This window comes from Manacus candei, unplaced genomic scaffold (genome assembly GCF_025592945.1).
Source record: "Manacus candei isolate 608988 ecotype Guabito, Panama unplaced genomic scaffold, ASM2559294v1 h1tg000005l, whole genome shotgun sequence".
NCBI lineage: Eukaryota > Metazoa > Chordata > Aves > Passeriformes > Pipridae > Manacus > Manacus candei.
The window spans coordinates 1629518-1653034 of NW_026138053.1; the positions used below are offsets into that span (position 1 = coordinate 1629518).

The 23517-nt window shown below is 55.7% G+C and overlaps 3 protein-coding genes across 7 annotated transcripts in view; 1 reads left to right on the forward strand and 2 right to left on the reverse strand.

Annotated features, from left to right (window-relative positions):
- Nucleotides 1–1611: 1611 nt before the first annotated feature.
- LOC127479968 (E3 ubiquitin-protein ligase HECTD3-like) lies at nt 1612–11689 on the reverse strand. The gene is made up of 21 exons (XM_051807529.1): nt 11281–11689; nt 11052–11212; nt 10576–10668; nt 10170–10305; nt 9618–9733; nt 9225–9338; nt 8769–8851; nt 8231–8396; nt 7668–7749; nt 6593–6775; nt 5870–5922; nt 5476–5540; nt 4954–5057; nt 4500–4619; nt 4062–4151; nt 3505–3711; nt 2987–3116; nt 2528–2602; nt 2223–2304; nt 2030–2101; nt 1612–1805 (listed from the first exon to the last, which is right to left on the reverse strand). Exons 1-21 carry the CDS (start codon nt 11605–11607, stop codon nt 1721–1723), a joined length of 2544 nt encoding a protein of 847 aa, XP_051663489.1. The 5' UTR covers nt 11608–11689; the 3' UTR covers nt 1612–1720.
- A 14-nt stretch (nt 11690–11703) lies between these two features.
- UROD (uroporphyrinogen decarboxylase) lies at nt 11704–16484 on the forward strand. Of its 4 annotated transcripts, none has more exons than XM_051807566.1 (10): nt 11704–11741; nt 12782–12894; nt 12974–13053; nt 13254–13316; nt 13404–13601; nt 13839–14000; nt 14277–14414; nt 14559–14659; nt 14879–14945; nt 15139–16484. In XM_051807566.1, exons 1-10 carry the CDS (start codon nt 11719–11721, stop codon nt 15301–15303), a joined length of 1110 nt encoding a protein of 369 aa, XP_051663526.1. In that variant the 5' UTR covers nt 11704–11718; the 3' UTR covers nt 15304–16484. The 4 variants fall into 4 exon arrangements, with proteins under 4 accessions (XP_051663526.1, XP_051663516.1, XP_051663535.1 ...); XM_051807556.1 differs by lacking the exon at nt 11704–11741 and adding an exon at nt 11771–11911; XM_051807575.1 differs by lacking the exon at nt 11704–11741 and adding an exon at nt 12013–12206.
- The window catches only part of ZSWIM5 (zinc finger SWIM-type containing 5), a 99649-nt gene continuing 92511 nt past the window's right edge, over nt 16380–23517 (reverse strand). For both annotated transcript variants that reach the window (XM_051807493.1, XM_051807503.1), the window contains exons 11-14: nt 21988–22145; nt 19658–19821; nt 19270–19351; nt 16380–18845 (exon numbers count right to left, since the gene is read on the reverse strand). In XM_051807493.1, the coding sequence (XP_051663453.1) occupies nt 17983–18845; nt 19270–19351; nt 19658–19821; nt 21988–22145 (1267 nt within the window). In that variant the 3' untranslated portion in view covers nt 16380–17982. The remainder of the gene's footprint in view (nt 18846–19269; nt 19352–19657; nt 19822–21987; nt 22146–23517) is intronic.

Consider the following 23517-nt stretch of genomic DNA (forward strand, 5'->3'; position numbering starts at 1 on the left):
ACAGACACCCCAGGAAGGGACTCAGCCACCACCATGGAAAGGTACTGCACTGGCTCTGCTCCCGTCCATGCTGGTGGTTGGAATCAGCCACAAAGCCAGAGATATCAATTCTGAGATGAGTCTAGGACTTATAAAAAAACTCCTCTGGCAGACAGGACTTCACACCCACCCAGCTGAGCATGGAAGGCCCTGCTGCAGGCAAGGACTGCCAGAAACAGCTTCCCCATTCACCCTGTGCTCCCTCCACTCACCACGATGTGGGAGGTGGCAGCACATGCTCCCTCCTGCTCCTACATCCCTTTTAGCACAACCCCCCTCAGCAGATCTGGGACTACAGCAATTTCAAAGGAAACTGGTGAAGGGAAGGACTTTGTTTACAACTGGAAGTGATTTCTGGTTAACAGACTCCCTCAAAAGATGAGAAAAAGCCATGAAGCATTAAACACAGGAATAATCTTAACTCACAGCATCAGCCCCACTCCAGTGCAGCCTCAGTGACTCTGTGGCTCTTAGTGGTGGTCCAACAGACCACACAGGCTGAGGATGGAGTTGGAGGTATAAACGTGGACTAACAATTGGTAGCTCACAGTGCTAGGCAATGAGCAGCCCTGCTCAGGGCTGGGAATATCAAGGAGTATTCCCAATGGTCTTGAAGCTGTAAAGGTTTCATTGCCCACTCCTTGCTCACGCACTGCATGCCCATCTGCTCAAGGAGCTCCAATTCTTGACACCCAGAGTTTCTCCACTGCCCTGGGGCAAAGGCTTTCCCTGTTCACCTGAAACATCCACCTCCCTTCCCTCAGCAAAGAGCAGAGCCTGGTACTGCCATGCCTACCCCTAATCCCTGCCGCCTGTGAGGAGAGCTTGGCCCTGCCTGCACAGCTCCATGAGAACTCAAATAGATTAGTGTTAATACTGGCTTTTAGGGGAAAATCAAGGCTCAAAGAGCCTGGGAGAACAGCTGCCAAGCCACCAGCATGCTGGATGCAGAACTGAAAGTTACGGAGGAAAAAGCAAATAGACAGTTTCCATCTCCTGTGGGGGAGCAGCTCCCCCAGCAGTCACTGCTGTGCAAGGGGTGCAAGGAACCACGGGTGGTCACAGAACTTGGATTTTGTGCGATGTAACAGCATGGGAGTCCATTCCAAAGCACCCACAGTCCTGCTGTGCAGGTCTGTCATGACACCTGGTGGCCAAAGGCACCCCTGCAGCACCTGCCACCAGCCCACCCCTTTTCTTCTGAATCCTAGATGAATGATCTCATTTCCATTAGCCTAAGGCGAGGGCAGGAACAAGGCAAGGGAATGTCGTCAAGACACACTGAGCATCTCTGAGCCTCCCCCGGTCTCAGCAGCAGCTCAGAGTTCTCTGTGCTGTGCAGCTTCAAGTCCCTGTCCCACTTCTGTTTGCAGCAGAGTGCAGCCTGGGTGGGGCGAGCTTTACAGAGCTACAACAGGGACATGTGGAGAAGAAACTCACTACAAAAGCCTACCAGACCTTCCTGATGCCTGAGAGCTGGGCCAGGATTTCATTATTGCAATCATATTTACACTCCAAGCTAGCTCCCACCCTGGTGAAGACCCAACCTCCATATCCACTCTGGGAGCCAGGTTTCACCTATATGTTTATTATATATACACATCCTGGAAAAACAAGGGAGCTCTTCCCACTGCACGGTTTTCTTGAATGACTGTCCATGCTGCTTGGTCAGGCTGCAACATCACTCTTCCCACGGACTCACATCTGTGTCAATGGCCACACAGTTATAGGCAGCATAGCGCAACTTCTCTTCACACACCTTGGCTCTAGGGATGGCAGAAGGGGAAAAAAAATAAAGATAAGGAGGAGTTTCCACTGATGCATTCGCCAGCTGAGAGGACAAAATGTTCACCAGCTGTTCACAGAGAGAATCTCAACAACCATATGGGACAGGCAGGAGACGTAAGTGTGGCCCTATGGGTCAGCACCAAGGTTAAGAAGAGAACCCAGACACACAGTCTCCCAGACACAGGGAAGCACCAAAACTTACGTGGGATAGTTGGGCAAGAAGAGAGTGCTGGAGCAGGTGGATGACTCCGGCAAAGCATCTGTCGTCTCAGAGCTTGGGGAGATGGTGACAAACTGGTTAGAACCAGCAGGCCAGTGAGGCAGTGGAGATGAGACCACACATCCCTTTGGCATGGAATCTGTCAGCCTTGCAGCCTACAGAAGAATGGACTTACCCCATCTTGTCTGGATAGATGTAGATCCGTGCTGGAAGGCGGCTTCTGCCAGTGACAAATCTAAGGAAGCGGCTGCGATCCTCTGTGAAGGAAAAGCAAAAGTATCAGCAAACCCTAGAGGGATGTACAGCTGCTTCCAGGTATCCCCAGTGCTAGCAAGCAGTCCCTTCAGCCCAGCTGCTTGTTCTCCTTGGCTCCCAGCTGTTCCCCAGGCAGCAATGAGGGTTGGTTTCACCTTCCCAGTTCCCAGCCAGCATGCAGGAGCTGTCATGGCATGAGATGCAGGGACAGAGCAAAGCGCTCACCGTTGGTGAAGTTGTTGAGTGCTTCCCAGAAGTACTGAACACGGGTGTCCTGTGGCTCAAAGTCCTCAAACCGGGCTGGCAGAAAGGACACAGAAAAGGAGTTTATTAAAGATCCCAGCTCCTTCTTTGCTAGCACAGGAAAAAACCTCTGGGTGCCCACAGGGTGGGAGCACATAGACCCAAGGTGCAAGGGACACATGCAGACATGCAGACATATCAGCTACACAGGGGCTCAGATACTGACAGCATAGGGATGTCCCAGACTCTACTCTGAGGCCCAGCATGGAGTCAAGAGACACCTCTGCCCCCATCAGCACCCAGCTAAAGCCAGGAAGTACACAGGCCCACACTGTCACTGTAATAAAGGCTAACACCAGCCTCCCACACTTCTTGTCCCAGCACAGACAGAAGACAGTCTTGTTTTCAGGAAAAGAATTTTCAGCAGAGCCCTTCACTTACTGAGCTTCTTCAGGGCATCAACTGTGACTTCAGGGTCTCCACAGACCTTTTTTTCCAGTTCCTGCCATGTAAGGAGGTCAAGAACAGCTTGGGGCACCACCTTCAGCAGCCCAGCCTGCATGGCCATGATCTGAAAAAGAGACAGGGCAGGTAAGCAGCATGTCTTGCCCATTTCCCTGACTCATGGCTGAGTCTAGGGACTCTACTGGATGCAAGCCACATGACTGCTCAGCAAACACTCCAAGGAACCTGAAGAAGGGGACAGAACCCCAGAGGGATGCATCCCAGTTCATTAAGGAAGCCTGTGTCAGAGCTGGGAATAAAAACCCATATCACCCATGCTGCTACAAGCCACTCTGCTTCTGAACAACTCCATCAGCTCCAGGACCTCACCAGAAGGGTTGGCTACCATTGCACTAGTGAGCACAGGGACACCAACCACGATGCATTTTACCAGAAGCAGACTGGTGGGGTGTCTCTGGGAACTGATGACCACCAACACTATGGGACAGCATTACCTGCTCCTTGCTCTCCTCCAGCCGAGCCTTCTGCACCAGGCGGATGAACTCCTTGCGGTCCTCGTAGCGCACCACGGTGTTGCTGCCGTTGGGGATCAGCTCCACCACACACTGGTCGCTCAGCACTGTTGTGTAGGTCAGCTCACTCCCAAATTTGAACTCAAAGGTGTCTTTGTCCATGACTTCCATCATGTCCAGGAGCTTCACCTGCCCAGGCCCCAAATAAGTGCTTGTTAGAGAGACGCCCAGTGAGCAGTGATGTGCCCAGGTCCCCGTCTCCTCCCTTCCCAGACAAGTGACAGTGACACAGCATGGGATATGCTGCTGTAGAGCTATTTAGCAGACCCTGGGCCACTGCATGCTTAAAGCAGCAGTCAGTATGGCTGCATCTCTATATTAGCATTAGATGCACCCTATAGCTAAGAGCTGTCCTCTGTTGCGTGTGTTTCTTTGACAGATCACAGGAGGAAGCAAGTACATGAGGACAGGGACACAAATCACCACACTGCTGAGTGCCACAAGGAACAGGATAAGAACTGGGAGGCTGTGCCTCTCACCAACATAGAGTCCACAGCAGGGAAGTCTTTGCTCCAGCTGACCTCCTCCCCTGTTAACTGTTTCCATACGAAGCCAGGAAGAGCCAGGACCTGAAGGAGAACAGAAATTTTGCTGAGTCTGTGTGAAAACGAGACATCCCCAAAGAAGGACATAGGGCTCAACAACACAGACACAAAGCACCTTCCCTGCTCCCCCTGTCCACATGCAGAGTTCATCATAGCTAAGCAGAGACCAGGCACTGTCTCCCAGGCTCTCAGCAGCATCCCCCAAGACTCAGCCTCTGAGTTCTCCAAATCCCTCAGCCTCAAACCCTGCCAAACACCTTTAGTCCCAGTGTTTGACACAGAGCCTTCGCATACTCCTGTCAGACAGGCTGCAGGAGGGGGCTAACAACTCCCTTTGCAGCAGATCTCACAGGGATGGTGTTGAAAGCTTACCAGAAACTCCTTGCCCCTCAGAGCTGCTCCCATGATCTGCCCAATCCACTCATACTTTGGGAAGTCTTTACAGGATGGGTTGGGGACATACATGTCCCTGGCTTCTCCAGTGCCGTTACCCTACAGGAATGGGAGGCAAAACTCCAAGTCATGATCTCAGCACAGCATGAAACCCCACAGACCATTCCTGCCATGCCTTTGGGCACTTCTCACAGCAGAAGTGGGCTAACCCCCCATCCTCCTTGACAATATTCCCAGTGACAGACCAGTCAGTATCTAGGCACTTGTTAGCGTATTCTAAAATGAGATGCCACAAAACAATTTACCCAACCCTTCACAACAAAAAGCTTCGGACCAGCCAAAGCCGGTATGTCCCTGGCATGCAAGGGGACAGGGACAGCACTGCATTACCAGGCCCAGAAGGGTCTGTCCCAGATATCCCGACCCATTGCACCTGGTTGGATGTGCGCACAAAGAAGGGCAAAGGCACAGGGGTCTCTGCTGAGCTGGGGCACAGCTCCTCCGACATGTCTGCCAGGCTGTCCCGAAAACCGCCACCTGCAACCCCAAGAGAAGGACGTTTTCAGAGATGTGAACTCCTCATGTGCTGACCCTCAGTTATGGAGGAAAGATGAGGAATCCTGGTCCAACCTGGTCCTGGGTTTAGCAGAAGGCTCCTGTCAGAGCCTTATGGCACCAGAGGAAATAAGACAGGAGAAATAACATCCCTGCCTGGCCCGGGGAGGACAGCCAGAAGGAGCACTGGCACTGATAAAGCTGTTGTTAGTGACTAATGGAGGTCTGATCCCCATCCCAGCAAGCAGCATCTAGGAAATGGCTGGGAGCAGCAGGACAAGGCAACCTGCCTTCCCTCTCTCCACCATGGGCAGTAACACTGGGAGCAAACAAGAGCCCCTACAGGAACAGTCAGCTCATCAACCCCAACTGCTCCAGAGGAGCCCCGCGCAGTCCCTACCTTGGTCGATGATGCCCTCTGCGATGAACTTGCACTCCCACCACTGGTCGTAACGCAACGGCCACCTGCAGAAAGCCAGGCATTGCCTGAGGTGCTGCTCAAAGCCAAGGAGGTGCTGGGAAAGCAGCAGGCACAGCAGAAACACCAGGGGAGTACAGTGGAGCAGCCTGGGCTTAGGACAGGACAAGATCTCAATCTCCAGAGACAGCTGCATCCTCAGTAGGGAGGTGACACCTTGGGCAACAGGCCCTCATCCCATGGCTGAACTGGCTCCTGTCCTAGCAAAACCTCTCCAGAGCACAGGACACACAAAGGCTTCCCAAATGCTCTGCTGTGACAGAGGACATAGCTCCCAGCACTGCATGATGCCCCCTCTCATCCAGACACCACTTACCTATAATCTAGAGGCTTTTCAAACTTGTCTGAGGGTTTCAGGCCTTCATATACCTGCAACAAGCAGAGAAGATCAAGGCTGGTATCCCTTCTCCAGGGAAACTGGTACCAGGTGAAGGCAGGAAATTGGAAGAAATCTGGTTTGCCCCAAACAATTAAATACTGACTGAAGCTGATCTCTAAATGGTCTAGAAACCCTTCATTTTTGGAAAGGGAGCACAAATTACAGTGTCCCACCTCTGAGCCTCAGAGGTGCACTGAACACATTAAATTTCACAGCAGTCTGAGCTGTTTGTGCACACACAGAGCACTAAATCCTTTGGAGGTGGGCAGAAAATGAGTACAGGAAGATCAGCACTGCTGTAAAACCATGACACGGGACTGTATGCAACCGCATGACTGTTGTCACACAAGAATTCTTTGCTGCCCTTTTAGTGTAACAAGGTTGTTACACTCCGCATTAACAACATGCCACAGAGAGCATCCAGGACAGAGTACAGATTTCAACTCAGAGATCCCAAATACCTCCTACATGTTATTCCTGGATATGGGATCATCAGCACATGTAATTAGAGAGCCTAACAGTCACATGAAGAGGCTTTGAGGGCTCTAGGTAACTCCAGCTCCAAGTTGTCCCTTCCACCCACCTTTCTGTGGATCATTCTCATTCTGGGATGCCCCACTCTCCCCAGAGCAGCAGGGACCCTTCCAGGAGGGACAGTACCTGGGTGAAGACAGCGTTCTTGCAGCTGGGGTCCAGGGCAGGGTTGTCTCGGTGCTCCATAGCCAGGCGTCGGTTAATGTAGAGCCGCGGCATGAAATTGGGCTTGCTGGTCTCCGAGTCCTTCAGGCACTGGGTAATGAGGGCCGTGCGCTTCTTGGACAGCAGCAGGAACTGCTTGATGTGCTGCCAACAGGTACGTACAAAACATGTCACCTACTTCCTACTGTAGACACCACACCTCCAGGTCTCTCCCTTTCCCAGGTCCACTGCCTTCCCAGACAGACAGACTCTCCTTGGCAATATCTGCTCCCCCTCTGCCTCTAATACATTCTGCATTCTGGCTTGAGGGAGACATCAAGCCCAGTCCTCAATCCATCAGCTGTCATCTGATGCTCACGCTCCAGTACTGCTTAGACTCTCCTTTACCCTCACTCCCACCAGAAAATTGATCTTACTTTTTCTCCCATTTGTAATCAAAGCCAGCTCCTCTAAGCAAACAAGAATCCTCAAATGCTTTGGGTCCTATGTTGAGCTGGCCTGGAAACACACAGAATGGAGCTATCCCAGTTATGTCCAGCATATGTATTCTTGGAGAGGATGTAAGGAAAACAGACAACTGGAGGGATGAACTCAGCATTATGAGAAAGATGGAAAGCAAAAGCTTATTAAAGCCAGAAATGAGTTACTGGTAAAAGCCTTGCAGTTTGGACACAGCCAGCTCAAAGTTGCTGGCAGTAAGTGCAGGAACGGAGTGTCCTGGGCTTAGATCTTGTAAGGGAAGTGTATCCAGCTCACGTGCCCAGTGCTGCCATGGTCCAAGTGTTTTGGAGGGTGAAATGTTCTGGTTTGATTCTTCTTGTTACCCCACAGCTACATGCTTCCACATCCGTGGTTTAGCAGGAAACTGACCTCTAAACAGTATCACTTTTCACAGCATTAATGAACTGAGCTCAGCCGGGTATTTCTCTTGAGCTGCTTTAAAGGCAACAAGCACTGGCTGCCTCCCTTGACACAGCCCAAGCACCGTCACCCTGCCAGAGTGAGGCCCCAACAAGACATCAAGGGAACTGCTCACCTTGAGTTTGCTGAACGTGCCAACAGTGTGGTCCCAGGCTGGCACCAAGTGATGTAGGACACTGTCCAGGAGCTTGATGAACCTAAATCCCAAAAAAGGTATTGCAATGCAGGAGGAACAGGGATCTGCACAAGTCTATTTCAGACAAAGCACCCCCTGGACACAAGCAGAAAAATAATAACTCATCCAAAACAAACCCAGTGTAGTTTTTCACATCACACAGCCTTTGGTACTAAATTCCCACTCCCTGGGCACTGCAGTGAATCTTGCACTCCCTTACAAGGGACTCTGCATATACATGCCCCCACACTGCACAGCTATGCTGTGCTTGCAACACACAAGACACTGCACTTGAGCTGCAAAACTCCTCTGAAAGCTTAGGGGAGCTACCCCAGAGAGCCCACTTTGCTCCCAAATGATTCTGCTATTTTCTCCAGTGTCCAGAATGTCTGTCTCAAAGGGAGTCACACAACTTTACAGCATCCAGCCCTATGCATGCTGGAGATGGCAGCAACCCCTGCAGGCAATGCCACCCCACCTGTCTGCTCCCCTCCACACAGTACCTTTGAATAAGCACGGCCCGGCGGTACAGCAGGTCAGGGTCAGTCCCTTCCAGGCGAGGGTAGCGCACCAAATTGGGCAGCTGGAACATGTCAGCACTGAGCCCCAAGTCCCTCTGTCGGGAGGATTTGATTTTGATGCCTCGGATACGAACGTCAATCCCATCATCTGCCAAGGAAGACCATGGATGATAGGACCAAGAGGAAATAAACCTTCCAGCATGGAAGGTCTACAGGCAAAAGCATTATGAATGTGACCAGTTCCACCAGCTCTGGGGCTGGGCACTGAAAGCCTGAAATATCTCTGTAAAGAAGTGGGGCATTTACAGGAGAAAAAAAATTAAATAATTGAAGGCAGAGAAAGATAGGATAAAAGCCGAGAACTTCCAAAACATCAGATCTCCCTGGAGTTTCCCCCCGGTTCTTTTGCATCTCATCAGAAAAAGCCCGCAGGGACAAGAAGTACAAGTCACAGAACAAACTCTTAACATACAGTATCATACAGGTGCATTATGGATGTGGCCACTGCAGCCAGCCCTACCTCGGCACTCCACAATCCGGATCTCGATGACAGGCAGGTGTGTTGTCATGTCCTCAAGGATGCACACATCCCCAATGTAGCTGCTGCAAACACAGCACAGATGAAGGCTGAAAGGCTGTTCTCTCACCCATCCTGCCAAAATCCACTTGGATGCTTGTAAGGGAAGAGGGTTTCCATCTTTTGAAATGGGAGCCTGTGGCAGGCACCCAGACCCAGTTGCCTGCAATACAGTTGAATGCCTGAACCTGTTGGTGACACAGGTCCAGGTGACATGATTCTGATGAGTCCCACAATCAGATCGGGAGCACTGATGGCTGCGCTGTCTGCTATTGTAGGCAGAGTGAACCCACAGCTCAGAGAGCCTGGCTGGGGCCATATGACTGCTTAGGGTTGGAGTGTTCAGCACCTCCAGCCCCTGCAAGGGCCACGCTAACCTGTGTACCTCCATCCACTCACTCCTCAATGCAGACGTCGTTCAGTTTCTTCAGATTGTCCCCCTCGCCCCCGTACACAGCGACCCGCTGGGGTGTGAAGTTCTCATCGTTGGAATCCACTGTCAGCAGCAGCTTCCTGCAAAGGGAAGCAGGACATGAGAAGGCAACTGCATCTGAACACCTGTCGCTGCTCCCCTTCATTGCCTGGTCACACTGTTACCAAGCACATGCAGCTGGTGCTCTGATCCCCAGATAGCTGTGACAATGCCAAGACGCCTTCAAACCCAGAGGCAGAGTAAAGGCTGAGGGGCTGGGAGTGCAGGGCATATTTGGGCCATGACAGACTCAGGCAGAGAGAGGGAGTCACAGAACTTGTCCCAGTCAAAAGCCAGTGTGCAGAGCAGAGATGACTCACTTGACAATGGTGCCTTTCTTCATGTTGAGCCGCACCCAGTGCTGGCCCTGGGACCCATCACTCTCCCAGTACGTGTCAGCACGGCTGTCGGTCAGGCATGACACATTGAAGTCCTCCTGGAAGAGGGCAGTGAATGAAAGGAAGATCAGATGGGCGTGGGATTAACTTCCCTTTAGCAGTTACTTTTGTCATGAATCTTAGTGCCAGGGGGCATCACACTGGCCCGTTCCCTTTGCCTGGCTGTGGGTAGACAAGGGGGGTACAGAGCGCACAGGACACTGGGACTGGCCCTCCAAGGTGCTCTGAGGTCACACACAGAGCACAAAATAACAACCCCTCCCTAAAATCAGCTTAGCAACTAATATTAGCATTGGCTTCTCAAACCACTGTCCCTCCAGGGGCACATTACACAACACGCTGCACGATGCTCTCCAGGCTTCTCTGCCACATTCTCAAACATAGCCCAGTTCAGTCCAGAGCAGCACAGCAAGCTCTGTGCTCCACAGCCCCATGGCACAGCTGGGCCAACGCAGCCTTGTCCCTTTAACCCACCGTGTAGGACGAGACATCGATGCTGTCCACGTACTGCTTAACGCTGCCCAAGTTCTCATCTTCCTTCCCAATGTGGTCATACAGGAAATGCACTAGGTCTTCATCACATTCATAAGTCCACGTTGGGGGCACAAACCTACCAGGGAAAAGGGATTACTGGGTCTGGAGCACCAGAGGAAGCCAGACTTATGGGTCAAAAAAGAGAGGTCTGCATCCTGCTTGCCTTGTATTGCCCTGTTTCCTGCCTTTTGCAGGCTTATCTAGGACAAGACTGTGATGAACAGAGCTGTTCCCCGCTGCCTGTCTCCCTCCCTTTCACCCCCATCTGCAGGAGACAGCTGTCTGAGCAGCCAGGGAGAGACAGCAGCTTGTCCCCAACAAGCAGAAGTCAAAAAACAGTTCATACCGAAGCTTCTCTACTGCAGCCTCATCCTGCTCCATGGGCCTGGGCTTTGCTCCGAGGCGCAGGGAGTATGTCAGATCCACCACCTGCTCCCATCTGAAACAACACAGAGAAGTGGAAGGAGTGAGAAAGTCCCAAGAGGAACAAGGAGTAGCTTGATGGGGAAGATTTGGGTTTAAAGCCCCACCATACTCCATCACCTCCAGCCTCAACTGTCACCCTTTCCTTTCCATCCATGTCTACTCCTTCCACACCCCGCTGGGCAAGTGACAAGGACACTGCCCAAGCCAAACCCAGTTCACTCCACATCCGGCATCCCTCTTGCCTCATTTCTATGGAACATGTCCAAACGGGCTGGGGTTCCCCAGTCCAGAGCAGGAAGGGCCGAGGGGCAGCCCCCCGAGCTCCCAGACAGCTGGTCCCGGGTGAGCACCTCCCCGCTCCCGGGGACGCAGCGGGGCATCGCGGCGGCCCCGCACCTGATGACGGGTTTGTAGTCAACCCCGAAGAGCTGCTGCTGCCGCTGGATCCGCTCCGTGGACTCCACGGGCACCAGCCGGTCCCCGCCGTCGGCGTGTTTGCACACTAGCACCCAGCCCTCCTCTAGATCGCAGCCGCTCCGGTACTCCTCCAGCTGCTCCTGCGGGGACAGCGGGCGCTCAGGCGGGGCCGGGCCGGGCCCTCCGCGGGCCGCCGCCCCCGCGTTACCTTGCTGAGCTTGACCCAGAGCCCGGCGCCGTTGCAGTACTCCTCGCCGGTGGCGCGGAGGCAGCCGCCCTTCCGCACCTCGATGGTGGCCCGCGCCGCCCGCTTCCCGCCCCGCGCCGGCCCCGGGCTGTCCCACACGCTCAGGAGGCTGCGGGCGGCGGCGGCGGCGGCGGCCGCGGGGTCTTTGCAGATCTTGTACTGCACCTCCTTGGGCACGTAGCAGAGCGCGGCGGGCAGCGCCCGGGCGCAGCGGAAACACTCGCTGCACTGCAGCAGGAACCGCAGCCGGCCCAGCACCTGGTGCGGCGCCTCCCCGCCCGCCCGCATCGCGCACCGGGCACCGGCCGAGCCCCTCTCCGGTTTACGGCGAACCCCGCCCGCCGACAGGCAAGATGGCGGCGCCCGTGCCACGTACGGAGGAGTGAGAGGCAGGGCAAGATGGCGGCGCACGGCGGGGCGGTGTACGGAGGGGGGCGGGGCAAGATGGCGGCGGACGGAGAGGCGGGACTACGGCAAGATGGCGGCGCCGGCGGGGCGGGCCGGGGGCGGGACCGGGCGGACCGTGCCCCGTCGGGAGGCAACGGGGAGGCTGAGGAGCGGCGCAGGAGATGGAGGGTGGCGAGCGGCTGCTGTGAGTAACCGGGGCCGAGCAGGCCTGCGTCTCCTCCTAGTGTGAGGGGGACGGGGGACACGCACCGGCGTCTGCACGGGGGACGCTGGTGTGTCTCTGGCCCTGGGGATGGTGCTTTGGCGCTGGGGTCCTGCACTGGGGACACTCGCGTGACTCCGGGAATGGCGATCTGGCACTGTGGGGGCCCTGGGGATGGTGCTTTGGTGGCGGGGTCCTGTACTGGGGCCACTGGAGAGGCACTGCGGTGGCCCTGAGGTTGTGGTGCTGGCACCGGGGTCCGGCACTGAGGTCACTGGTGAGGCGCTGTAGGGGTTGATTCTGCACTGGGGAGGCTCTGCGAGTACTGGTTCTGCGCTAGGAGGGATCAGCAGGAGCACTGCTGTGGTAACGAAGTTGCTGGTCCCACGGTGGAGGTTTTGGGGACTTTGTCCCCATGGGCCCCGCGGTTCTCGGGGTTCCTCTCCCCGGGGCCTGTCGGGCTCCAGCAGCCCCTCGGTGGTGACACCGCGGCGGGGAGGCTGGGGACGCGTGGCCCGGCACAGATAGGGGCCGGGACCGCCGGTAGCAGGACTGCCCGCCCCCGCGCCCCGCTCGTCCCAAACCTCTCCAGGCGGGAGCAACTGGTGGCCCCGATAAGTTAATCTCACGGGCCCTGCGCCGGGCATCGCCTCTCCCTGGGGAGGGCCCCGCAGCCCCCAGCAGGGAAAGGCCCTGGACTGTGGTGGGGACAATTTATCACGTTTGTCACAGCTGGGCCCAAGCCCTTTCCTGCGGTCACCGGCTGGGGAGTGGGGACGAGCCGCTGGCCATGGCATCGCCTGCCCCAAAGCCCTCGTGGGTGACAGCCTGTACCTGCTCTTTCTCCCGTAGTCCCAAGGGCTTCCCCAAGCTGAAGAATGACACGTTCCTTCGCGCGGCGCGCGGGGAGGAGACGGAGCACACCCCGGTGTGGTGCATGCGGCAGGCGGGGCGGTACCTGCCAGGTGAGCCGGTGGAGGCATGTTGGGGGCAGCGAGGGGCCCTCAGCATGCACCCGGTAACCTTTGTGCTGGTCCCTTGCAGAGTTTCGGGAGACCCGAGCAGCGCAGGATTTCTTTGCCACTTGCCGGAGCCCCAAATTGTGCTGTGAGCTGACGCTGCAGGTGAGCATTCCTCAACGAGGTCAGTGTGTCTCCCTCTCCCTGACCAGATGTGGACTGGGAGAAGCCCTGTGTCTGGCTTCCCCAGGTGGTGCCAGTAAATTGTTCAGCGCTTGGAGACGCCACTGCCTCATGTGCTTGTCCGGGTCTTCCATGGGGAGCGGTCCCAGCCCCTCACTGACACTGCCACTTCTCCTCTGCAGCCACTCAGACGATTCCCCTTGGATGCTGCCATCATCTTCTCTGACATCTTGGTGGTGCCCCAGGTGAGAGCCATAGGAAGCAGCTGCTGGGAACAGGGCAGAGTTCAGGGATGTCTCATTCCTGCTTCTTCCATTCTCCCCTGTCCCCAGGCGCTGGGCATGGAGGTTGTCATGGTCCCCGGCAAGGGACCCACTTTCACAGAGCCCCTGAAAGAGGTGGAGGATCTGCTGAAACTGCGACAGAAGGTGGACGTGACCGCAGAGCTAGGTTATGTCTTCCAGGCCATCACGCTGACACGACACAGCCTGGAGGGCAGGGTGCCCCTCATCGGCTTCTCAGGGGCACCGGTAAGTGATGTGGCTCCTCCGTGTGGGTTTCCTTGCTGGGCTCCTTTGTCCTGCTGGGGTAACACCAGCCATGACATCTCTGGATGTGGGTGCTACAGGGCCGTGTAAGTGGGGGACATTCAATGCAGGAGCAGCTGTGCCTCAGGCTCTAGGGTGCTCACAGGTCCTACCTTCAGCACTGCGACTGGTGCCTCATGTCTTCTTTCATCTCCCTCCTCACTTCTCTCCTGCCCGCAGTGGACACTCATGTCCTACATGATTGAAGGTGGCGGCTCCTCTACAATGGCCAAGGCCAAGAGCTGGCTCTACCGGCACCCCGAGGCGAGCCACCAGCTGCTGCGGCTGCTGGCCGATGTCATCACTGACTACCTGGTGGGGCAGGTGGCTGCTGGAGCGCAGGTGTGTCCTGGGGCATGGGGGCAGGGCCAGGCAGGAAGGCAGGGACTGGGGACAGGGAGCAGAGAGGGTTTAGCTTCTGATAGGAGGAGGAGGGACTGTGGTGTTGCTCTCCCAGCCCAATGGGAACGTAGTTGAGTTGCCATCCCTGGAGGTATTTGAAAGATGTAGTTGTGGCACCTGGGGATATGTGGTGGGTTTGGCAGTGCTGGGTTAACTATTGGACTTGGATGATTTTAAAGGTCTTTTCTGACCTAAGTGACTCCATGTCCCTGGCAGGCGCTCCAGCTGTTTGAGTCCCATGCAGGGCACCTGGGCCCAGAGCAATTTCAGGACTTTGCCCTGCCGTACATCCGAGACATCGCCCAGGCTGTCAAGAGCAAGCTGAAGGAGGAGGCGCTGCCCCTGGTGCCCATGGTGAGTCGGGGCTGCCTGGATTGACCCTGGCACCTGTGGGCTGCTGGAGAGGGGTGCATCCCCTGGTACCTGCTTGCCCCAGTTTGGCCCGTGGAGAGGGGCCTGACCCATAGCAGAGGTACTGCCCATCTCCTCCCTCCCCAGATCATCTTTGCGAAGGACGCGCACTACGCGCTGCGTGACCTGGCCCATGCTGGGTACGAGGTGGTCGGTCTCGACTGGACCATCCGGCCCCAGGAAGCTCGGTAAGAGTCTGACAGAACATTCAGGTGCTCTTCTGCCCTAAGCCATCCCAGGCCCGGACATGGCTGCTTCAGAGGTGGGGGTAGTTGGGCCACCATGCTACAGCAACCAAGGGCTGCACTGAGGGGTCCTGGGTGTCTTGCGATGGGGGCTGCAGGCACCTGGCTGCCCTCAGCCTCTGCACCACATGCAACAACTCACAAGCTTCCTCCCTGCTGCAGTGCACAGACAGGGAAAGATGTCACCCTGCAAGGGAACCTGGATCCTTGTGCTCTCTACGCACCCAAGGTGAGCCATTGGCCATTTTCAGCAACCGGGGCTAGTTCCAGCCTGTGTTAAAGGCTCAATCCTCCTGGCTCAATTTCCCCACCTGCAGTTCTGGCTTGTGTCCCAGAAGTCCCTTAGGCTGGCTGGGAACTGGAAGGTGGGAAATACCCTGGGATGGATGGGACTGACATATCATTTCCCACCGTGCCTACAGGAGAAGATTGGCGAGCTGGTGAAGAAGATGCTGGAGGCTTTTGGGACCCAACGCTACATCGCCAACCTGGGCCACGGCCTCTACCCTGACATGAACCCTGAACACGTGGGTGCCTTTGTGGAGGCTGTGCACGCTCATTCCCGTCACATCAACAAGCACAGCTGAGCCTGGGGCCTTGGGGATAGAACTCTGGTTTGGGCACAGTCACCCCAAGTAGTGTGTTGTCACAGGGCTTGCTCCAGGCTGGGCTGCAGCATTAAACCAGCACCTTTTCCGCAGCAGCCGTGTGGCTCTGGCTGGGGGGACAGGGAACTGGATGGCCCTGAAGGACATGAGCCGTTCTGGCAGGCAGCTAGAGGGGCACGTGGGGACAGGAGGAGCCCCTGAGCCCCATCCTGTTGGTCAGAATGGGGAAACAGGGGTGCCAGCACAGTGGGGGAGCTGCCTCTCCTTGCCAGGCTGCACAGTGTCTGCTTGCAGGAGAGGATGTGAGCCCAGAGCACAACAGGCATCTCCTGGCTCTATGGATGCACTCAGCTCTGCTAGGGGAGGTGGGCTGCCTGAGGCTGGCAGGGTCACAGCCTGGGAGCTGGGGGTTCACAGCATGGGCAGTGCCAAAGTCCTGCTCAGGTGGCAATAGGCAACATGACATCAACCCAGGGCAGCCCCGAGGGGGTGGGAGACACAGAAGTACTCACCTGGGGGACAACCAGCACCACTACCACCCTGCCACACTGATTGGGATGGCAGCAGAGGCACCATGGCCCTCATACCACCATCACCCTCCTCCAGCTCCGAGTCTCTTTGCGACCATCCCACCAGTCCTGGAGTTCTCCCTCATGCACACTTCCTCATCTCCCTCTGATTCTCAGAGGCAAGCTTGCCTGAGGCTCAGCAAACCCTGCAGAAAGCAACCCAGGAACCCGGAGTTATGACTCTCTGCCACCCCATCCCACACTGCAGCACACTCACTGCGGTCCAGGCTGGCTACAGGATGGATCGAGACGTGGGTGTCAACACTGCTGTAGCTGGCACGGACAGGGTAGCACCTTCAGCATGGGCAGGGACCTGCTAACACCGTGCACGTCAGGGAACTGCAGCCAGGACGCCTTGCCCCTGCTCCGTCCCCCCACAGGAGCTGGGTACCACAGGGAGCGGCGACACTGCCTCCTCCCCGGGGCTCTGCCCAGCAAGAGTGGTGACCCCCTGACTTCAGAGAAAGGCAGGAGAGAGACAGGGGGTAACGTTCATCCCTTTTATTATTAAACATCAGATGAAGAGGTCGCACACACACATACACGCACGCACGCAAAAAAAAAAAAAAAGGGAAGGAAAAAAGAGAGAAACAGACTGGTTGAAGACCGCTATTTCGGTGGCGACAGAGACCGAGTACAATTGGTTTCCTGGCCGGAGTGCGGACACAAGTCACTTGCCAAAAAATTAAAAGTCAAACCAGACAGCAGATAACTAGCCCACGTTCTCTAACTACAAGTCACCATCCAGACCGGCCCCGGTCCCCCAGCCCTCCCAACCCGCTGGCAAAGAAATGAACCAAAACCGAAGAGCCACCGGCCCAGGGCTGGAGTCTGCCCTTGGTGCGGGGTAAGCCGGGAAGGGCCGAGCGTTGGCTGCACCACGGAGCTGGAAAGCAGAACGGTGCAGGGAGGTGACGTGGCTGCACCTGCCTCCTCCCTCCCCAGGAGCCAGGCGGCCCTGGTGCCCACCCAGGCACCTCACACCCTGCACCCGCCAGGAGACCGCTGCGTGCGAGGCGATGGGCTCACGTCCTCCAGCGCCAGCTCCACGTGTGTCCGAGCGAGCATCGCCCCGAGTCCCTTCCTTCGCTGTCCTCCAGCGCTGGGCTGCTGCTCCTCCTTCCATCCGTCCGTCCGCCTGTCCCAGGGCTGTGAGTCGAGCAGATGTTCGCCTCCCCCCACACCCTTCTTGCTGCTGACAATGCCATGGGAACCTGAGAATCGTTCGCGTGCCTCCTCCTCTTTTTGTCTGTGGTTTTGTGTAGTTTTTTTAAATAATAGTTATAATAATAATAACAATAATAATAATAATAGCAATAATAAAAATAATCGCCCCAGCCCACAACAATTTCAAGTATCCCCCAAATAAAAGACAGAATTATAAATAATTATAACTTTACAATTTAATAATTGACACATATACTATAGTATTTACAGTATCATAAATGCTTTTTTTTTTTTTTTGTGTTACTTTTAGTAAGCAATCCCTGAGAACAGTTACTTTTACTTGTTTTTATTGAAGTATCTTCACAAATAGAGGAGTTTGCATGTCTCGGGCGGGTGGGAGAAGCGCTCTGCAAAGCCATCGCTTTTGGTGACGCATGAGGTTCTAGTGTCACAGGTTTCTTTGCTCGCTTTTTTTTTCTTTCTTTTTTTTTTGTTCTTTTTTTTTTTTTTTTTGTTAAATTCCCCACGTAATTTTAAAGATTTTTTACACTTTGCAACCTTCGTATCCCTCCAGCGACCGCGTCCTTCAGGAAAGAGGTATTAGATTTCCAGGTTAGCTTTTGGTATTGGCAAGGGAGGGCAGGGGGCTGAGTGAACCATCCTTTTTCCCTGTGGTTGCCTTTTGGTTTGTGCCCAAGGAATCTCTGGATCCTCTCAGTGTGTGAAATGGTTAAATCCAAGAAAGAATAACATTTAAAAAAAAAAAAAAAAAGAAAGAAAACAAAAAAAAAAGAAACAGAAGACCAGAACAGAGCAGCCTCTGCCGATGGGGGGAAGGTGATCTCCACTTTCCTTCCTTCTTCTCTCCCGAGTCCCCATGCTGCGGGCGGACCCTGCCAGTGAGCACGGCAGGAGCCGGGGCTCACCCAAACCGTTCCCGCACCAGCAGCATCAGTTTTTTCTTGCCTTTGTAGATTTGTTTGAGATTGTCAATGAACTGGGCGAACTGTATGTGCCCGTCCTGCGCCAGGAGGAAGGTCTCCCTGGCCTTGCTGAGGAACTCGATGAACTCCCCGTAGTGCCGCGGGCTGATGTGGGTGAGCCGGGAGTGGGTGGTGTTGATGTAGGCGCTTATCGTCGCGTCCAGCAGCTGTCGCAGGGGGGCTTTGTCGGTGGACATCAGCTTCCCCGAGTTCCTGCGGCCAGGGATGCCGGCCAGCCCTGGGGCCGTCATGGTGCAGCGGCGAAGGATGTCCGAGAGCACCGTGGCACAGTGCACGCTCTTCACCACCAGCGGGATGATGGCCGCCAGCTCGTTTTTGCCCAGAGAGTGGCTCAAGGCGCAGGCCCAGAGCACGTCGTTGATGGCCGGGTGCGTGTCCTGGTTGTAGGCCAGGTTGAGATGCGTCATGGCCAACGAGGCCAGTTTGAAGGCCCGGAGCGGGTAGCCCCGGTGCTCCATGTAGCGGGCAATGGTGAAGAGCTGGGTGTAGGTCATGCCGGTGGAGGCGGCGTCGATGACGATCTGGTAGGCAGTCTCGAAGGCAATGTGGTCCTTCTCGCAGAGGGTCAGGGCAGACAGGGCGCAGTTCTGGGGGTCCTTCATGGCACACTGCAGGGCCAGGGTGCGGGCGCAGCTGGCCAGCTCTTCCCGCTGTGGGTAGTCCAGGCTCAGGCGCAGGATGGTGTTGTGGGACATCACTGTGGCCGCCACGATGCTGGTGGCTTCCGTGGGAGTGAACAGGGAGTACCAGCTCTGCAGGATGCTCACCAGGGCCCTCACCCCTGCAAAAAAACACCGTGGTCACAGCACATCCCTGGAGCCTGGCTCAGTTCACAGGGCTCCTCTGAGACCTGGAGACAGGGTAAAGCCAGCCCACAGCAGTGCTGAGCTGCTGCCCCTGCCCCAACAGGGACAGGGCAGAGAGGGACAGGCAGAGGCTGCCCTGTGCTGCCATGCTGCAGGGCACAGCGAGCACTGCTGGCCTGGGCCACATACAGGGGACCCATCCCAGTCCCAAACCCAGCCACTGCTGCAGCCCCAGCCCTGCCAGCTGGTGCTCTGAGGTGCACTCAGTTACCCACGAAGAAATGGGAGACCCAGGAGAACTCAAGACACCCAGAACTACAAATGACCCTAGGATTCCCATGCCCAACCCCACTCCCACCACATGCAGGCCAAATCCCCCCAGCACAGTGAGGCACTCACCCACTTCGGTAGCACATGTCACCAGCCACCTCACCATCTCCCGCCGCCGCCAGTTGAGGGTGGACAGGGTCATCCGCATCACCTGTGAGGCAAACTTGGGGTGAGCAGCTGCCCCACAGGGCTCCAGTGAGGCCACCCAACAGAGTGGTGCTCCTCAAAAATTCCTCTGGTCCAGCTGGCTACCAGCTCCCTGGTACTGCCTCACCTCCACTCAAACCACAGTGAGCACAGGGGCTTCCCAGGGCTGAGCTCCCCTGCTCAGAACCATGCAGGGATCAATTTACTCATTCCACGGGGGACACCCTGCTTGGTGGAAGACCTTCACCAGTGTTGCTGCCACAGCACGTGGGGCAGAAGGGCCACCAGCATCCCCAGCACTATCCCGTACCTGGAGCCCCAGTTCCAGCGCCACATTGAGCAGCGTTGTGTCAGAGTTGCTGTCAGCTGGCGTGGCGATCTTGAATGCATCCTGAGCCAGCTTGAAGATCAAGGAGGAGGAGTGGATGTTCTTCTGGATGGCCTCCAGCACTGTGCGTAGGCGCAGCATGTCCCCTGTGTGCAGGGAAGAATGGTCAGATGGCTCAGCCTCCCTCCACCTTGCCATCGAGCCCCATCTCCTGCCTGCACCATGTGAACAGTCCCTTCAGCTTGCCAGCCCCTCTGGACACACAAGGATGCTGGATCTGGCCCTGCAGTCCAACAGTCCAAAATGGAGCATCCTCCCTAGGAGGTGACACATCCTACAGCATCCATCCTCACTCAAGTTCATCCTCTCATGGAGACAACAAACAACCCTGAGTGATTCCAGACATGTCCTGGAGCTTAAGCAGACATCTCCAGGCACCTGGATGTTCCACTCTGTCCTCAAGTTTGACAGCTGTACAGCTGCCTCTTCCCAGGAAAGGAGGGGTTTGGGGAGATGTCCAGTACTGAACAGCTGCAGAAAGGTCAGTCTTCATTCAGGAACATTAAAAAGAAGAAGAAAAGCTGTTTGCTGCACACATACTGTCTTGCCTAGTAAGTCCCTTCCCTCTGCAGGGCAGGGCTGGGGTCACCCAGACTCACTGCACCTTGCTCCTGCAAGCAACTCTTGCAACCAAGGAAGGCTGAGCTACCCCCAAAGAAGGGGGTTGATGGCACAACACCCAGTGGTGCTGTGGGTCTCCTGCCATAGGAGGTCGTGGGTGCTAGAAGGATACGTGATGGCACTGGGAGATAGGGCAGGATCTTGGAAGAGGAACCCATCGAGGCACATTAATATCATGATCCTGCATCTAAGCTTGGGAAATCCCACGTGGGACACACAGGGTGGGGAGAGGGACCTTCGGGGTGTGTGCAGAGCAGAGGTGCCAGCGTGCCACATCAGGTCTCTCTGCTTTGTTCGAGCTTCATGTTTCTACTCCCAGTGTCGCAGACTGAGCAGATGAACCTCATGCAAAGACAACCAGCAGTTTTTTCACAGCAGTGTGAAAAACCCAGTGCTGCACCTGGACACGTGGAGACATCTCGGGTGACTCAGAGCTAAAGATATCGCCTGCCGCCCACCGCAGCCGCTCACACCGCCACCAAAATCCAAACCTCCCTAAAATGGCTCATGGGGGCGCAGGCAAGAGGGGCTGTGAGGACACAGGATCACATCAGGACATGCTGCAGCAGGGGAACACCTGAGGACGGGGATGGTGGGAAAAACAGATGCAATCCAACGACTCCATGCCCCTCATCCCATTAGGCACTGGAAGGGAGAAAAAATCTAAAGGATAAGCCAGGTACCAGCTCTCCATCAGAGCACTGCAAGTCAGGGGTAGGACACCATCAGCCCCGGAAAAGCAGCCTAGAGGAGGAGGCTGGAAGGAGAGAAGAGGCTGCCAAGGCAACGAGGCTGAAACTTTCTGACAGCTCGTTTTCCTTCTGTCTCATTGGGAAAAACCTTCCTCATCAGGCTGGCAGTACCAGGACAACAGCAGGCAGTGGTAATTGCTCGGCCCACCGACCCTCATGAGACACAAGGCATCCTTGTGGGGTTGGTTTCTCATCAGAGGGATGTTTAATGAAAAGCCTGTGCTCGCCTTCATCACTGTGCCTGGCAGGAACTGAAGAGGCCTAAGGGACCAGTGAGGAGGTGTTTCACAGGCCTCCTGTGGCTGGGACCAAAGTGTCCCACCCAGCACGGCTGATCCCATCTTCAGCCCTGACAAAAGCCACTTGTGGTTTGGTGCACAGGGAGGTCTTCTCTAACAGCCTGTGCAGGATCATTACCACATGACAGGAAGTGACAAAGCAGAGGTCAAAGGATAAGCAGCTTCAAACTAAACCATGGCATGAACCCACAACATGCCTGGCAGGGCTCACTAGCCTGGCAGCTGACTGTGCTGCAGGGCAGGCACGGTCCTGCATCACCCAAGGGCAGTACCCAGGACACACAGCATTGTGGTTGGCATCCCTGCAGGCTTGCCTGCACCTCCTGGGAAACTCCCATCCTGCCCTGCTGGATCACGAGCCCTTTGGGACAAGAACCCCACAGACTCTGCTGGGCTGCTCCAAGGCCAGTTCACCACACCTTGCCCATAGCAGGCTGCCAGTGGGGCACCCAGCCGGTCATTGCCAGTGCTCGAGGGAGCAGAAGCAAGAGCTCACCCTCTTTTCTCCAGAAAAAACCCTTCGATGCTTTTGTGCAGCATCATCCCACCAACTCTGCCCCAGAGTTGCCCTGACACCAACCTTTGGCTGCTGTGAGCATGGTGGAGGCCAGCTCGCACTGCTGCGACTCCAGGTGCCCCAGGGTGAACCAGCGTGGGTACCTGCTGGGTACCACCGACACCAGGTGGTGGGGGTGAGTCACATCACCAGACGGTGCTGTGGTCTCCAGGACAGGTAACCTGAAGGGCAAACAGGAGAAGGGAAACATCAGACCCCAAACCAGCCCCATCTTCACCCCCTGTCCCCTGCTGCCAGGGCGAGGCAGGGGCTGCCTGCAGGCAGCTGCCTGCAGCGACGCCTTTGAACGCATCCTGCTGCCGTGCACATGCGGGGCTCCCCAGGCTGTGTGCTCAACACATGGGCACGGGGATCAATCTCAGACCGACTTGAAAGGAGGAGAACGATCCGTGAAGTGATTTATAAACTTGCAAGGGAAAGCACAGACCTCAGAAAAAAAAAAAAAAAAAAAAGGAAAAGAAGTAAAATCCCTCCTCCCTTCCCACTCCTTTCATGTCAGAGCAACCAGCAGAACTCCTGACTGTATCATCTGGTTCTTCTTAAGACGCTTGGTTATGATCAGAAGCAGTGGCACGTTTCCCCAGGGCCTCCGCAGCCGGGTTAGGTTACCTGCTTTTGAGGGGATAGCCAAAAGCCTGGAAAGCCCAGGGGAGAAGCAAGCCTAAGAAAGGGGAGCAGTAGTCTCATGTCACCAGCCGTGGTGACAAATACATGTTAGCTTTTAAATCCCTGAGTTGGTGCTCGTGTCACTAACTTGATGGCTTAGCTGAGGCATGTAGGAGGGAAACTGCCCTCCTAAACATGGAGAGCATCCAACTGTCTCTGCTCTCCTCACTTGCAGGCTTGAGGTAACCACAGGGCAGCAGAAGCCCAACCTTTCCAGCCCAGTCAGAGGCCCTCCACTGCTTATTAGCTCTGGTTGTCCTCCTGAGCAGCTCTTCCCAGGACAGGGGGATTTCAAACCTTCTCCCTGTGCTGGGGAGAGATGACCCATTTCACTGAGGAAATGCTGCAAGGAAATAATGCTCTGGGGCAGGACTTTTAATGATGTGAGAGGGAGAGAGCACTGGGATGCTCTAGGGTTGACACTCCTTCAAGCCTTGACTTGTTTGGGAAATTCCAGCTTTTTCAAGACCCATCCAGGCCCTGTCAAAACAGTGCAGTACACAGGCTGATGTCTGAAGTCTGTCATGCACCAGGAAGGGAGATAGGGTAGTTCTCAGCATCAGCTGTGTCCCCAGTCCCAGAGACAGAGATGGGATTTAATGGAGAACAGAGTGCAACTGTGTTCTCCACCTGGCTCTGCGACATCCTGGAGCCCAGGGCAAATCATCCACCCATCTGTGCCAGGATAACAGCCCTTTTTGCAGGCAGGGAAGGCTGCAGGGTGCCCGAGGCCTGGCAGACAGAAGGCAGATGACAGCTCTGTGAGTGCCTGGGACCTGCTCTGGCAGAGGATGCCTGTCACAGGGACAGGCAGGTGGTGGTCCAGGCTGGGGTAAGGGGCTGAGGTGGAGAGCTGGACCAGCAGAC